Source organism: Scatophagus argus, chromosome 11, assembly GCF_020382885.2.
Source record: "Scatophagus argus isolate fScaArg1 chromosome 11, fScaArg1.pri, whole genome shotgun sequence".
In the NCBI taxonomy this organism is placed as follows: Eukaryota; Metazoa; Chordata; class Actinopteri; family Scatophagidae; genus Scatophagus; species Scatophagus argus.
In genome coordinates, this window is record NC_058503.1 from 7,648,601 (window position 1) to 7,664,671 (window position 16,071).

The 16,071-nt window shown below is 40.1% G+C and overlaps 2 protein-coding genes across 3 annotated transcripts; both read left to right on the forward strand.

Moving 5' to 3' along the window:
* The first annotated feature begins 468 nt into the window (after positions 1-468).
* zgc:101559 (Ras-related protein Rab-33B-like) lies at positions 469-2,692 on the forward strand. Its single transcript, XM_046404195.1, has 2 exons — positions 469-773; positions 1,436-2,692. Exons 1-2 carry the CDS (start codon positions 516-518, stop codon positions 1,880-1,882), a joined length of 705 nt encoding a protein of 234 aa, XP_046260151.1. The 5' UTR covers positions 469-515; the 3' UTR covers positions 1,883-2,692.
* Positions 2,693-3,331: 639 nt separating this feature from the next.
* Positions 3,332-14,211, forward strand: katnal1 (katanin p60 subunit A-like 1). Of its 2 annotated transcripts, none has more exons than XM_046404193.1 (11): positions 3,332-3,473; positions 4,024-4,197; positions 4,971-5,131; positions 5,847-6,015; positions 6,121-6,239; positions 6,327-6,432; positions 8,973-9,131; positions 9,210-9,336; positions 10,404-10,538; positions 10,665-10,791; positions 11,526-14,211. In XM_046404193.1, the coding sequence occupies exons 1-11, from the start codon at positions 3,468-3,470 to the stop codon at positions 11,722-11,724; spliced, it is 1,482 nt and encodes a 493-aa protein (XP_046260149.1). In that variant the 5' UTR covers positions 3,332-3,467; the 3' UTR covers positions 11,725-14,211. The 2 variants fall into 2 exon arrangements, with proteins under 2 accessions (XP_046260149.1, XP_046260150.1); XM_046404194.1 differs by having other exon boundaries at positions 3,351-3,473; positions 4,126-4,197.
* Positions 14,212-16,071: the final 1,860 nt, after the last annotated feature.

Below are 16,071 nucleotides of genomic sequence, written 5' to 3' on the forward strand. Positions count from 1 at the left end.
TGTGTTTGTTTTTCACCAAAGCTTACTTAACATGTTGTGTGCTGGAATGGAGCATAGAGTGAAATGAATACCTTTTTTTCCTTTATGAACATTTACAAAGCAGGAGAAATACACATTCAAATTAGTGCATGAATGTAGCTTTTGATTCTAATTCCTCACATTTGTATGTCGATTTTTTTATTTATTTTTTTTATGCTGTGTGCCTACATATATCATCTAATATCTACCAGGTTACTCATAAGTAAATAATACTAGGTTAATAATTATAATAGAATACGTAATAGAGCGCATTGTTAATTCCAAAGCATTGGAGATAGTAAAAATTATGAAGGCAAAGTAACTTCTACATTGTTTTAAGATACTTTTCATTATTATTAGGTAAGCGTATTCGGTAAAAGAAGAGTGCACCGAGAAGCACCGACATTTTAGCCCGTTATTGCAATAACATCTATTGGTGTTTCAAATTCTCGCGATGTTTCAGTGCCGGTCACATCCAGACCGCGAGAAGATGAGCGATGGCAATAGAAAACAAACCTGGGGAGGAATTTGACACTATTTTCAGTCTAAATGACTCCTTAGAGCTTTCTTCTCATCACGATTATGAGACTGCACAGGCTCGGATTTTCAAAATAATAGTCATAGGAGATTCAAATGTGGGCAAAACGTGTCTGACTTACAGATTTTGCGGCGGCACTTTCCTGAAAAACCCAGAGGCAACGATCGGGGTCGATTTCAGAGAGCGGTCGCTGGAGCTCGATGGGGAGAGTATCAAGGTGAGAGGACGTCAGAAAACAGACGTACACACACCTCAGTGTCCTGCAAGATTAACAAAGCTACGATGCGTTCAGTGCACAGAGAGGAGAGGCTGACCTGGAGCCCTCAGGCGTTTAGATTATGTGCATGGAGATGGCACCACTACGAAACACAGGCCCACCTCTTTACAAAGGAGTGTGTGCTTTTAGCCACTATTTCACAGGTGGCATTGTAGGCCTGTATCGTTTGTATTCCTCACTCTTGTCTAAAAACTAATCTAGACTACAGTCAGTGAGCCATATTATTGCACTGGTTAACATGTTATCGCACTGCTACACACAATAGTTTATTTTGAGGCCATCCTACACACACTATACATGCGCTCAATAATGTGTCACACTTGTATTAATCTGTACCTGAAAATAGTTCTTACTCCTGTTTGAGTGGTGTTTACTGTAAACTCAAAAATGAAACTATATATCTGTGACCAACTATTAAACATTAACATCTTTGGTATGAACAAATGCATTTGGAGCTGCTGGAGAGGTCAGAAAGTATTGATAGATATACTAATATATTGTTGGCTTTAGTGTTTTCTTGAGATTGATTGATAATAAGAAAAATATAGATTCACACTGGCCATGTCCTTTAAATATTATTATCAATATCTGTTTCTCTATAGTTGCAGATCTGGGACACGGCAGGTCAGGAGCGTTTCAGGAGGAGCATGGTGGAGCACTACTACCGCAGCGTCCATGCCATCATCTTTGTGTATGACGTGACCAGCCGTTCCTCCTTCCAGAGCATCCCTGAGTGGATTGAGGAGTGCAGCCGACACTCTGTGGGGCCCATGGTGCCGCGAATCATGGTGGGCAACAAGTGTGACCTGAGGGACCGCCGGGAGGTCCCCACCTCGGTCGCGCAGTATCTTGCAGACAGCTACAATTTCCCACTGTTTGAAACTTCAGCCAAGGACCCTGCTGAGAAGGAACATGTTGATGCTATCTTTCTGACTTTGGCCTATAGACTGAAGAGCCACAAACCCATGAGACTGAAGCAGCTGAGTGAGAGTAGTGTCAGGCAGCTGTGGAACCAAAGACAGCAGGAAGCAGCAGCTTGTCAATGCTGAGGTCACCTTCATCCTGCCTGAATGTACTTGTGGTGGGCATGAAGGTCATCTCTTCAGGAATAGTGCAATGAAAATCAGCGTGTCTTCCTAACACTAAAGATGAATTCAGAAAAGCCTCCTATGATTTTGAGACAGAAAGAGAAGGAAACTTCTTATGGTTTTACCCTTTTCCCTACCTGATATAAGGCACAGGGAGTGACAGTATGCGCCTGTAAGTTTGCACAATATTAAATCAGTATTTCAGTGAAGTGCATGACTGCATATGGAGGTATGCTGAACATTTGTAGCTCAAACTGCACATAAAAGCACTTGGATTAAAAAAAAACAAAGATTGCAAAGTGCACCGTAGCACCTAGTACACTACAACCTATCTACAGTATTAAAAGCAGGCTGGGGGAATTAAGGGACAAAATAGATTCCAGTCTTAAGTTACAGGACCAATAAGATAAATTGAAACTGTGAACGAAACTGTACAATCCTTTTCTTTAAAAGTGACTAGAATTGATGTTTGAGTTTAAATGCAGCATGAGTTTTGTTGCTGTTGCTGAATGTGTATTTTTCAAATACAAATATGAACATGACAAGCTTTGTGTTGGCTCCTAAGCCTACACAACTGGAGAGAGCTCACTTAAGATAAAATGTAGCTGTCTTAAATCTGAAAAATGTTATGCTGGAAGGTATTAATAGTGTGAGTAAAGTCAGGACTGATTGACACTTTTCTTGCATGCGTACAGTAATGCAAACTCTTTCCAACAGTGGAGATTTGTGCCAATGTGAGGCTGCAAATCAATAAAAGTGGTTATATCACTATAAATTTGATTTTTGAGGTTTCTTTTGTGTCAGAGTACTTATATATGCTTCCACATAACTAAATATAAATAATACCTTATTTTATTTTACTTTATTTGACTAGATTATTGGTTAACAGTAACATGCTCATTCATCCAACCTTTCTGTCTACATGGATGTGAGGTCCTTGAAGTGTCATAACGTTTTAACATCTGCAGTTCCATTAAGGTTAAGTAAATCACATCTGCTGATGAAGATTGTGCGACATAATTGAAAACTCCGGAACACCTTAAACATAAATTTAGATTTGTTGTTTTATGTCCATGAGCAAGAAAAGGACGTTGTAATGAATGCGTCTCCCCAGCTTCGTAACACAGTAGTTTGCAATATTTGGCTGGATTTTTGCGACGACCAGTGGCCAATTGTTGCATAGCAATAGCTCTCATGATACTTAAGTTAAAAGCTGTAAACTAGCAAATGTTCGACTCGCCAGCTGTCACTGGTATATGAAGCATAGCCAATAATTCAGAAACAAAATCATAATTTGGACTGCTCAAATAAAACAAACCTGATAGCGAAACGTTGCTGGAGTAGTGTCAGCTCTCGTTGGTGTTGACCTCAATCGCTGTTCACGTAGCAGAGTGTTCATATTTACCAGATTTGCCTCGGAGTCTATGAACGCAGCACAGTAAACGAGACGTCTGTATGCTTCGCACGGCGTCTCTCTGCGGCCATGGTAACACTTGCCTCGACACTGGACATCTGATTCAAAGACACATCACAAACAAGTGTTTTCATGCGGGTATGCTATTTGTTTTCACGCTGTATATGCGGTTAAATACTATAATTTAGGGCTGTCGATTGTTTTTGTGTACATGCTTATTTAACACATGTTGTGGGGATTAAATCGCGTTTACGCGATTTATTGCCATACGTTTCGTTCTGATTGTGGCCTAGCAGCAAGCTAGCAAATGCTAACGTCGGCAAGATAACAGGATGTAGACACGAAAAGAAGCCAATTTAAATCGTGGCTTGATTTAACCGTCAGGTGGACTATCTGCGACTAACAGGTTCACTTAAAATCACAGTACCTGGCATTAGCTAACGTAATCAACGTGCTTTGCAGGTTGCTGTGTAGATATACTATATCCGATAATGTATCTGGTAACTGATAAAGCTGCACCACCCTGTATTAAGTAACTTAGCATTTAAAGTGAGCAGACCGCGCTCGTTGGTGGAAATGTGATTTTGACCTAGTTTAAAACGTAGCAACTGTCTGGCATTGACATTGTTTTGGTTCTCTGTCATAGTAGTTAACGTCACCTCACTTATTTCCCCTCCTCACCATATAGCTGTTATTCAGCATGAATTTGGCAGAAATATGTGACAACGCCAAGAAGGGCCGTGAGTATGCTTTGCTGGGAAACTATGACTCCTCCATTGTGTACTACCAGGGCGTCATCCAGCAGATCGATAAGCACTGTCAGTCCCTCAGAGACCCTGCACTTAAAGTCAGATGGCAGCAGGTGAGTTCCCCAAGCACCTGACCGCACGGTGCTGACACCAGTTATTAAACCATCATTACAGGAGAGCCAGTGAGAGCCCTACAATATGTGAGATATTTAGTCAATAGGAAATAAGAAATTAGTCAGTATTTGGGAACTATAGAAGTTTCTTTGATGCAGACACTGATTTTATTTTTCTATGAATATTAAAGAGAGGGAAAATAAAGTTTAGAGGTTTGAGTGATGATGCCTCCTTTAGTGTTGTTAAATTTCATTGTTCTAGCATTTGCTGTTATATATTGGTTAGGCAATCTCAGTCAAATGATCGTATCTAGAGAGAAACATTGAGAAACCATGTCAAATCACGTCACTTGTGTTCATGTCAATTTTCTGCCCCAAAGCTTACATCAGTTTTCTGGACCTCCAGTACCCTTTAGTGAGCTCAGTTTGGCTCCATCAGGAGGAGGTTTTACCTCCTTATGTTGGGCTCTAGCAGGCATCAGCTGTTGGATTTTTTAGCGAAAAATCACAGCTGTTTCTGGCTTCTTCTCAAAATATTTTTTGTGACAGTTATTATTATTATGCTTTGTATGTATTGTTTTTTTATTCATTGTTGGCCTTTTTCATTATTATGCATTGCAAGCTGCTTTCTGTAAGACAAACAACCTTTCTGGAACATTAAAGCTGTACTCTGAACAATTTGTTACCATACACATTTACTCACAACAGCTCCTGTATTTTCAGCAGGATGTTCTGTGTCTACTGAAGAGTGCTCTCTTATTGTTTATGACCAGGTCAGGCTGGAACTGTCTGAGGAGTATGAGCAGGTGAAAGGCATCATGGGAACACTCGAGAGCTTTAGGTCAGAGAAGCCAGTTGATATCCTGGCACCTCAAATTGAGGAGAGATCTGAGGATCCAGCAGTTTGGCCCCCTCCCATCCCTGCTGAACACAGGTAATAGAGTGAAAACACAAGGTAGCCGTTATTAAGCATCGTATTGAGCGTGTCACAGGTTGTTCATCAAGAGACTGGAATATATCGTTGTTGAAATCTACTAGGCTGTCAGAGTTTTAAAATAAACGCTCAATGTCTGAGCCACTCTGATTCCTATGATTTTATGTCACATTTGTATAAATAAAATTAGGCTAAACAAAATGCATTTCAGAACCTTTGATTGAGGGTAATCAGTGAATTTCCAAGAAGCAATTCTATATGATAATATACACAGAAAGCTAGTTTTTGTGTCATTCTATTCAGAATAGAAGAACTGGGGACAAGACTGTAATCTGTGAGCATTTTATTTTTATCTTTCAGTGTGGTTTCTTTATTTCACTGGTCCAACTGTGGTCCAGGGGACTTCTTTACTTTGTGGCGGAACTGATTATTGATACTTCCCAGAAAGTCTGTGGGACAAAATGCCTCTGGAAGGAAGCACTTTGAAGTCCAAAGAGATAAATTTTGCATGATCAGTTTAATCTCCACCAGCACAAGGACACCAGGACATCAATCTAGCAGAGCTGGTTTAAATTAATTCCACTCTGTTAGAACATTTGCACACTTTGTTATTACCACAACTTCCCTATTGAAAATGATCTTTGATGTTTTCTTCTGCACGCATGTCCTGCTGTTGCCCATGTGTGTAGTTTTATGTCTGTGTGTGTCGCTGCAGGAATCCTGTTGCAGGGAAGCGCCCCAACAGTGCTGTGAAGCAGCTGAGGAAGGACTCCCCTGGTCTGCAGCATCGAGGGGCAGGGCCAGGAGGCCGCGGTCAGGCCAACCCTAAACCAGAGCGAGCAGGATTCAGAGATGCCCGAGGAACAAAGCCCAAAGACGATAAGGTTGGACCTCAGCAGCTGGTTGGTGCTTGACCGTGCTGGAAGATGGATAAAAAAAATATATAAAAAATTTGTCTTTGTATCTTTTTCTCTTGATTTTTTCTTCAGGGAAAGAAAGGGGCTGGAGGGGATGTTGAGCAGAAGAAGTTCGATGGCACAGGATATGACAGCGACTTGGTAGAGTCACTGGAAAGAGATATTGTGTCCCGAAACCCTAACGTCCACTGGTACGGTAGCATCCTCCTGTATAGGTTTTCCTGCTGGGGAAGTTTTGTTCTTAACACTGCTGACCAGGTTCTCTGGGTGCATTGCAGGGATGACATTGCTGATCTGGAGGATGCCAAGAAGCTGCTGCGAGAAGCAGTGGTTCTGCCTATGTGGATGCCTGACTTCTTTAAGGGCATTCGTCGCCCCTGGAAGGTAGACACACACACACACACATATACACATGCTCATTTACATACTCTGAGCTGTGTGTGTGTTTCTCGAGTGTGTGTTTTAAAATGACTCAGAAATCATAGAAATCTGTACAGGGAAAAAGCAGAAAGTAATGTATGCTATATGTATGATGTTTCTTTACTAAGATGAGAATGGGTGTGTTACACAGAAATCACATAAACATTCAAAACATCATTCCAGCTGTAATTCTAGGTGCATGCGGTATGCAGTTACAGCTGTGCCTTTGTCTAATCCAAGTTTAATGATTGTTTTTTTAACATGAATCCTCCCCAGTTTTTAACCATTGTGCTGTGACAACAGTAAATAGTAAACAACTTGGAGGGAGGCCTGGAGGGAGGTGTACATTTTTATATCTATCTTAGTGCTACATTGGAACTAACTTGTTTGGTGCAGACTGTTCACTTAAACTACATACAGCTACATTTATGCCTGGTATAACAGCCAGTTCCTTTGCTCGAAGACAAACACAGCTTTAATGTGTGTCATCACTGGCATCTTTCTGTGCCTGCTTAGTCATCGACATGACTCTGCTGAATGACCAGTTAGGGAGTTTCCCTCTGCACTCGCCTCTGTTGGGCTTTATCATGTGAGGCCCCTTCCCCTCAGGCCCACCATGTGAGGATCAATACGTTATCAGTTTTTGGAGTAACGGAGTGCTTTTCATTTGTCTGATCTATGAATGCGTGTTTGAACTCTTTTTACATAGTTACAATACAGAAAAATTAAAAGATTAATAAATTAGTTATACAAAAACACCATTTTAGGTTCATGTCATGCCAGCACACAAGTAGACTGAAGGGATTTGTTTCATCACAGGTTTTGGTTTGGAGACATTTGGTATAGTGGCCTGTGCTATTCTTTGAACTCTACCCCCCCACCCATTCAACCCCGTTTCCAAAAAAAAAGTTAAGATGCTGTGTGACACATAAAACAGACAAGTCATCCCACATACCGTGATGGGTTGTGTCACTGCTCTCCATAACAACAGACACAAACCAGACAGGAAAAGTCAGACACCAGAGCAGCTGTGATTTGTGAAGAGATTTGTGTCAGATGTGTCAGAGATGACAACTTTGTTTAATAGGTTTGACATTTTACAATAGTTACATACATTTTGACATACAAAATGTATTTCACAGATTGCAAGAAAGCAAGACAGGCACAATAACAAAGTAAACAGATTTTTTTTTGTTTTACCGTATTTTGTATTACACTTTAGTGGAAGACTAAACCAGTGTGGCTTTTGGCATTAGATCTCTGTCCAGGTTCCATAAATATATTAAGTATTTCAGTCTGCCCCCTCATTGCAGGAACATGAATGTATCAGACTAATAATGATCCCAGCACCAGGGATGTGATCAGTCAGTCAGATACGGGTTAAAGAGGAGAGAAGCAGTAAAGCTTAGCATTAACTTTCAAGTGAACTCATCAGGTTTTAGCTGCCAACCCATCAGTTGATATATGATAGCCTTATTTTAACTGTTTACATCCAGAGACGTGATCATGGCTAACATTATGTATGTCACATTTCATGAATGAAAAAGTGATATCAAGAATCGTTAAACATACTTAGTGTCTTACACAATCTCTCTTGCTTTCTAGACACACTCGGGCACTCATGCATATATGTATTCTAAAATTTTACAGGAAAACAATTAGAACTAGTAAGGCTAACCAGATTTGTAGTTTGTCAGTCATGGAGCAGATATGGTGTGCTCTGGACTTTTTTACCTGCCTTCTCCTGTTTATTAGCTTTATGGGTTTAAACACTGTAAATCCTTACTTGTTTGTCTCACATATATCTGAATGACGTACAGAGTTTGCAGCCATTAAGTGTATTTGAAAGCTTACATATCAAGTGAAATCACACAGTAAAGTCACTGTTGTCCAACATTCAGACAACAGTGAAATTATTATCTGTGAAATGTTGGTTTGCTGTTCCTACTTGTGGATTTCTTGTTTTCTTATTTTTTAAGTGCATTCATTGCATTTAAATCAAATCAAACTGAAATGTATATGGCCTGCTTCCAGACCTCTGACTTGCTGCCCACATGTATATTTTGTTCAACAAATCAAAAGGACTGAATAAGAAATAAATCAGATAGAATGAATTAATGAAGAGGGAAAAAAATGACAGTTTAATCTGATTATCAGCCTAACGTAGTTCTCAAGGTACCTGATATTAATAATAATACACATATTTCTTGTAATATGAGATAATCTGCTCAGAATAAACTAAGCACACACAACACTGCACAGGGAAGGTCAAAAATCCAAGATACATCCAAAATACATCTTTGGAGGGGGAATTAAACAAATATGCAGTCTTTCAGTCTCAGTTGGAAAAATAAAAAATAAATTGAGGCGGACAGTGGCTGAACAGTTCTTATCAGAGATCATCTTGGCCAGGTCAATGAGAATAACTGGTTTATGGTAACAATCTGGTTGAGAAAATACTGCGGGTGTACATATGTTTATGTGTCTGTAACATTTTGTTTTAGGGCGTGTTAATGGTTGGACCTCCTGGGACAGGGAAGACTATGTTAGCCAAAGCCGTGGCCACAGAATGTGGGACTACTTTCTTCAATGTGTCCTCCTCCACCCTCACATCCAAATACAGGGGCGAGTCGGAAAAACTTGTTCGTCTGCTGTTTGAAATGGTAAGTTTATGAACACGCAGGTGATCTGTTTCGCAAAGCCTCACAACAACAAAGTGTATATCTAAACTTTTTTTTTAGGCCCGGTTTTATGCGCCAACAACCATTTTCATTGACGAGATTGACTCCATCTGTGGCAGAAGGGGAACGTCTGATGAACATGAAGCCAGTCGCAGGGTCAAATCAGAACTGCTGGTTCAGATGGATGGTGAGTGAAACGGAGAATTGAGGAGGTGAGGTTGTGACTGGGATTTCTAATGGGGCTTTTACATGCACATGTGCTGCCTTGGCTTGACTCGGTTTGACTCAGTCTGACCCAGTGCATCAGCAGGGGTTTGTATCTTCATTTCAACAGGGATACTCACTTGTGGGTGCATCTTTAACTGATGACACACTTGTCTTGAGTTGATGGCAATTAACATGATGTATGCTGGCGTCCGACATTGCATCAGATGTTTGCTGTCTGCCCTGATTTCATTAAATAAACAGTTCTGTCACATCATGTAATAAGCATGTAACTATAAATGTGAGCTGGAAATGAGACTGCATATATAACCATGCAAGTTAAAGACTGGTGAGTTTGTTATGAAGCTTTTAAATAGCAAACACATGTTTTATATTGTAATATTTAGATCTTTCTTTGATAGAAATAACACAGGCTACAATATATATACAGGCTGATTTGAGTCGTCTGCCCATCACCAGTGTGTTTTCTTACTAGAAACGCTCATCTCCCCGGTAATCACCCTGCAGACTTCAGACCACGAAGTTTCACTTAGAAAAGTACTGAGAGCTGAACACAGAGGCTTTTATAAATGCTTTTCTCTCCGGTTTCCTGCACAGACATGAGTTGAGTCTCACCATATACACTTGTTTGATGGGGACATCTCTGCATCCTGCTTGGAGACAGATCCATCCCAGGCACATCACGTGGCATGGTTTGACTCCAGTGCCGATGGAAAAACCCCATAATTGAGTTTTTTTGTGGAGTTAATTCAAGAAAAAAAAATTAAAGGTGCAAAAATCTATAACCCAAACCATTAATTGTACAGTCAGGACCTGCACAACACAGAAAATTCACTCATGTTTTTTGTGATGTTTGGCTTCTTTTGATATCAAAAGTCATATGTAGGATGAATTTATGGAACTATAGAAAGTGTGAAACTTAAAAAAAATCAGTGAAGTGTTGTAGATAGAGTCAAAGATCACATGCCATATGAATGATACAGTGGTACACCTAGTTTCATGTTGGTTTTGTCTGTACTTTGTGGCCAGGTGTCGGGGGAGCTATGGAGAATGATGACCCCTCAAAGATGGTGATGGTCCTCGCTGCCACCAACTTCCCGTGGGACATCGACGAGGCATTGAGAAGACGGCTGGAGAAGCGGATCTACATCCCCCTGCCCACAGGTGACCTCATCACCCACAGCATACTGGAGCGATGGTGACTGGAGTGGTCAAGCTGAGGCTGCACGCCATTATCCCAAACCCAATATGTGACTAATGCTGTTTCGATGTGTGTGTGTGTGTGTGTAGCTGTTGGTCGTGTAGAGCTTCTGAAAATCAACCTGAGAGAGGTGGAGGTGGCAGCTGACGTGGACCTGGACCTCATTGCTGAGAAGATTGAGGGTTACTCTGGAGCGGACATCACCAATGTCTGCAGGTGTGTGTGTGTGTGTGTGTGTGTGTGTGTGTGTGGTTACAAAAGTACAAAACAGAGACATTTCTCATCTGTCCATCATCAGTTCATTCTTGCTTCTCCTTTGTAAAGAACAAAAGTAGTCCCCACAGATTTAGACAGAAAGAGTCATGGGAGGAAGACTCCCACTGTGCAAAGTTCAGTATTATTTTGTCTCATGTTGTGTCTTCCCTGTAGCTCACCCCTCATTTCCTGACACCCTGTGATCCATTCTCATCCTTATTTTCAGCATGAAAACCAATCAACCAAGTTATCCTCTCTGTCAGCTGTAATTATACTGTATGTATAGTTTAATTGCATATAAAATGATTAGTTGATTGAGTATGATTTGGAGTATGATTATATGCTAAGAATTACTTCTAATCGCTGTTCAGTAGTTGCTTTAGTTCAACACTTGTCCTTACCATCCTGTCCTTGTCCTTGTGGCCTGATTCTACCATAGCTATGCTGGGAATGGCAGATATTTTGTGTTGCCCATGTTTTCTCTGCTCGATCTGCCTTGCATGGTTTTGGTGACTTTGGATGTGTGTGTCAGTATCATCCATACACAGCCTGTAGCCTGCAGGACTTCACTCAGACGTCTCTGAGTGATCACAGTCTTGACTTCATACATTTGACACATGGATAGGAGAAATACCATGACAATACCAACACCTCCGCCTCCCCCACTTCTGCTCCTGTCTTTACATGTACCTCAGAGATGCGTCCATGATGGCGATGCGCCGGCGAATCCAGGGCCTAAGCCCCGAGGAGATCCGAGCTCTGTCCAAAGACGAGCTGCAGATGCCTGTGACCATGGAGGACTTCACCCTCACACTCAAGAAGATCTCCAAGTCCGTGTCTGCTGCCGACCTGGAAAAATACGAAGCCTGGATGGCTGAGTTTGGATCAGTATAGAGAACGGTACGGTTTTAGACCCAGAGGGACCAGAACCTTGAAAGGAGTCGTCCTTTCAAGCTTTGAAAGTGATGAAAGCCTTGAAGAAAAGGGCGTGTGTGTGTCACAAAGCTGAGTGACCTCTAGTATGTGAACCAGGCAGCACATCAGGGATCAAGATTACGCAGGGGCTTAAGTTCACTTCAGAAGACGGGTGTCTTTTTGAGAGAACGTGATGAGAACTTTAAGTAGCTTCACTCCTGCCCTTTCACATATTTTCCTGTTGTTATTGTTTCGGCACAATTATCCACGTAAAGACTATCAATCGTCCAGCTGCCGACTGACTTGAGAGACCTGTGGATGCATGGGGGAATGTTCTCTCATAAAGGGAACTCTTAATGTCAAGAGTAATATAAACAGGTAGACCATGGAATGTGCTCTAGTTTTATTTACATATTATGCCTCTTGCAAGAACATTTTCATATTTTTATCTTGGTTCAGTCTCACAAATGCCAGGTGTTTACAAGTAGGTGAGTGTTTATGAGATGTGATCTTTCAACATTCCTAATATCACTATTAAGAGTCCCTGTTTTGCTACGTATGTGACGGGTCCAAAAAATAGTTGCAAAAAGGAAGACGTTTACACCACCAAGCTTCACATCCGGCAGTCAGAGCTCAGCAGCTGAAAACATAACAAGCTTTACAACAAATTAGAAAAAAACACATCATAATACAACTGCCAGCAATGTGTCATCAGAGCAGCGTTGTATCGTAAATAAAGAGGGGTTTAGACACCTTAGAGTGCAACAGAGCATGTTGCACCTGACAGAGCGACCTGTGAAAAAACCCTAAGGCAGCTGCTGGTGTGAGAGAATTATCCAACAGATTCTCAGTTGATTAGGTCAACATGTCACAATATGCCCATAGAACATACAAAAACTTGTGTCAAACCACTCAGTAAATTGAGAGGTCATTATGATGGCTGACTTTTAGCACAATATTCATTCTGTGTAGTTTGTTTTAGTTATCTCTTTCAGTTGCTTTCCTCAACATAGTTCAGGAGCAAATTCATTCAGATTGAGGAGTAAGTATTCAGACTTCGTATGCAGGTTTATATGTCGGGTTACGTCCACTTGTCCATGACATTGTAGAAATTACTATAAGAAAATTTTTAGGTACAAGAAAATAATTTTCTGTAGTTGAGTGGTAAGTTCCGTTTAAGAACAAATCTGTTAGGGCTTGTGGTTCTTGCGAGAGACCCATTGTCTTAAAGAACTGTATGTTCGGGCACTTTTAATGTATTTTCCTTCAGAAGTTCATTAATGTACTACTGATCGAACACACTTGAAGAACCACAATGTCTGTGTTATGTAGTGAGTGGTTAAGTGTTTGTATTTGTTGTTGGTGTCAATAGTTTTTTTCAGTGCGTGTTAAGTAGATTGTAGACACTAGGTCCACCTGGAACTCATCAGACTTGAGTATTTAGATCATTGACTGAGTCTTTACTTGGAGAAAGAAGGTGAGTTCAGGAATCAGACAAATACATTGTGATCAAGTGATAACTGATGGATGTTTGGATATTTTTTTGGGGGGGGGGTTTTGTATTTCTCCCCTGTTGGAGATGCATTTAATTTGGCCTGTCAAGTGTCAGGCCGTCCTGTGTGCCACAAGTTTCCAGTAATACAGTACTTGGTAATAATTTGAAAAGTGCTGCATTGAAAGCTATCGCATTAATCACATTTCACATTAAATCTCAGCAGAATGCGTCCATCATGCTGAGGCTATTGAAATATTTAGTATGAAAGTTAATTCTTGGAATTAGTGGTCAACCAAAAAACTTTACACTCACAGTCCACTTGAGATTTTTTTCTTGAGCTTTCAGTGGTGTGACTCATCTTCATTTTCTCACTTTTCTTGCTTGTCGTGAAGGTCTGCTGACATTTAAGTTAAGAATAAACTCAGTATACTTTAACCCAGCATAAGCAATAAGTCTTAAAAGAGCAAAGGATGACATCATAACTGAGCTTTAGGAGAGGAAATCCTGCAGTGGTATTGTTATCCACCAGCTATTTAACTTTTATTATAAAATTGTTAATATTACAAATATTAATTTAACATTGTCTTTCTAGTGTAATACATTTCTTTTGCTTTCATTCTTCTCCAGTTGCTGAATAGGCTGCTTAATATTTTTGTTGAAGTTCCACTAGTCCAGAATAGCTGTAATAAGTCAGTGGTCCACACACCTCTACATTCAGTTTACCTGGGCTTTGTAGACTGTAATACAAACAGTTCAGTTTATCTGCTTCATGCAGCCTTTATGATATGTTTTATCATCGTGTTGGCAAATTCCACTTTGCTGCAATAAAAATGACTGAAGTGAGATGAGCAGACTGAAAACATTATCTTATTAGGTCAAACAGGTGTTGATAAAGATTTCACTTTGGGACATAAACACTAGACAACTTCCCCGTGTGGCATCAATAAAGCTGATGCAAAGATGGAAATGAACTATGTGTTGTGCTCCATTATTGTACAGTTTTTTTGTGTTTCTAAGTATTTTCATGTTAGCTAACCTGGTGATATGCTCAGCATATGCCAAAATGTTTCAAGTTTCAACAATATCATATTGTGACTACTGTAATAATCCAGTTTAGTGGGGCCTCTGATGTCTACAGAGCCATTATCATGACCGCTGAGCAAACTATTACTACTGAAAGCTTAGGAAAAGGCTTATAAATTAAACTTGAGAATTGTTGTTTATCAAAGTTTTGAAATCTTTTTTTCATATATTAACCCTTTTATTTGCATACCCTACTGCTCCTCTACAAACAGAACAACAACTAAACTCCTATTCCCTCCATGTTTTTAGATCCGTAGCAGGAACATTTAGAAGTTGTACACAAGATTGTGCAAATTTGTCTTGTGTATATTTGGAAAAGAAACGGCATCACATGCACATCAGTCTGATTGTATATACTGGCTGTGCCTTGCTTTGAGGTCAGTGATAGGATTTTGGGCAGAATGCCCCTGAGCCCTTTGCTATTCTTCACAAATGTCTTTGTTAAGAGTTTGTGAGATCCACTCTGTCATTTGGTGCTTTATGGTTTTTCATTTTTAACTCCTACATTTATTTCTAGGTCAACAGAGATACATTTGATGTTTGAAATGTCTTTGCCTGCATGTTACTTTTCAAATGTAGGATAAATTGTGCTGAGCGCTCCTCTGTGTTCTGATGCTCAAATTATGAACCCCTGCTGATTGTTTAGCCTTTTGATGAATCTAAAATGGTTTTACTGCAGGTGGCTTTATTGTCAAGCAATCTCTGTAGCTCTTAATCCTCTTGTTGTGTTCATTTGTCAGGAACAGCAATGACGTTCCCAGGTCAATTTGACCCGGTGCATATTTTATTATCCAAAAGAAGTCTGAAAATAAAAAAAATCCTAAAAAGCATTGTTAATACTTAATTACAAACTCCATTACTAAGTATTTTCTCAATATTTAGTGCAATGGTGTTCCTTACTGCTCACAGATAATGGTTCAATTAATTCAGTCGTTTTTCATTAAAAAAACAAAAAAAAAAACATGTTCAGTGTTTTTTTTTTTTAATGTTTCACCACTTTCAGTTTCACTTTTCTGACACCCTTTTGCCGCTAGTTTGACTGCTGGGTGAAATTGACCTGAACATCTATGTAATATAAACATGCGGGGGGGGCAAATATGTGAGATGAACCATTTTCATGTTATATGTTGATTACTCTAATCAAGGCAAGCAGAAGAACTTTCATACTGAAAAAATGCTTGCAACTATTTCTTCTTGATCTTCAAACTTTAACACGGCTCATACTGACCCCGTAACATAACAGGAGGGCTAATTATGTAAAAATGCACTGTGTTGGGTCCCCATGAACCACTGATTTTGTTTAACAGAAATCTGGTCATTTGAAATAATTTTGCGGCACATCCTGTGTATGATTCTGTATCTACTAATGACAGTCCACTTCTTCACTGTTACCAGGCTTGCTTTTGGTTATTGAAAGCAACACAATAAAGCAATGTGTTCCCAAGATGGTGGAGAAGAACCCCAATGGGTGAGAGAAATGGACACTGAGTTTGAGTCTGTGTTGGTGATGTTAATAAGCGATGGATGTGTTTTGATCTTGTACTTACAATGGAAGGACAAGTACCCCTCAGGAGCCCCTGACAGGACCCCTGGTCAGGTGGGTCATTCCACATCGATTACCAGTAGCCACAGTACTTATACACTAGCCAACTTCCCTGTGTGGTATCAATAAAGTTGATGCAAAGGTGGAAATGAGTGTGTTGTGCTCCATTATTGTACAATTTTTAGGTCTTTGTACTTAAAGTATT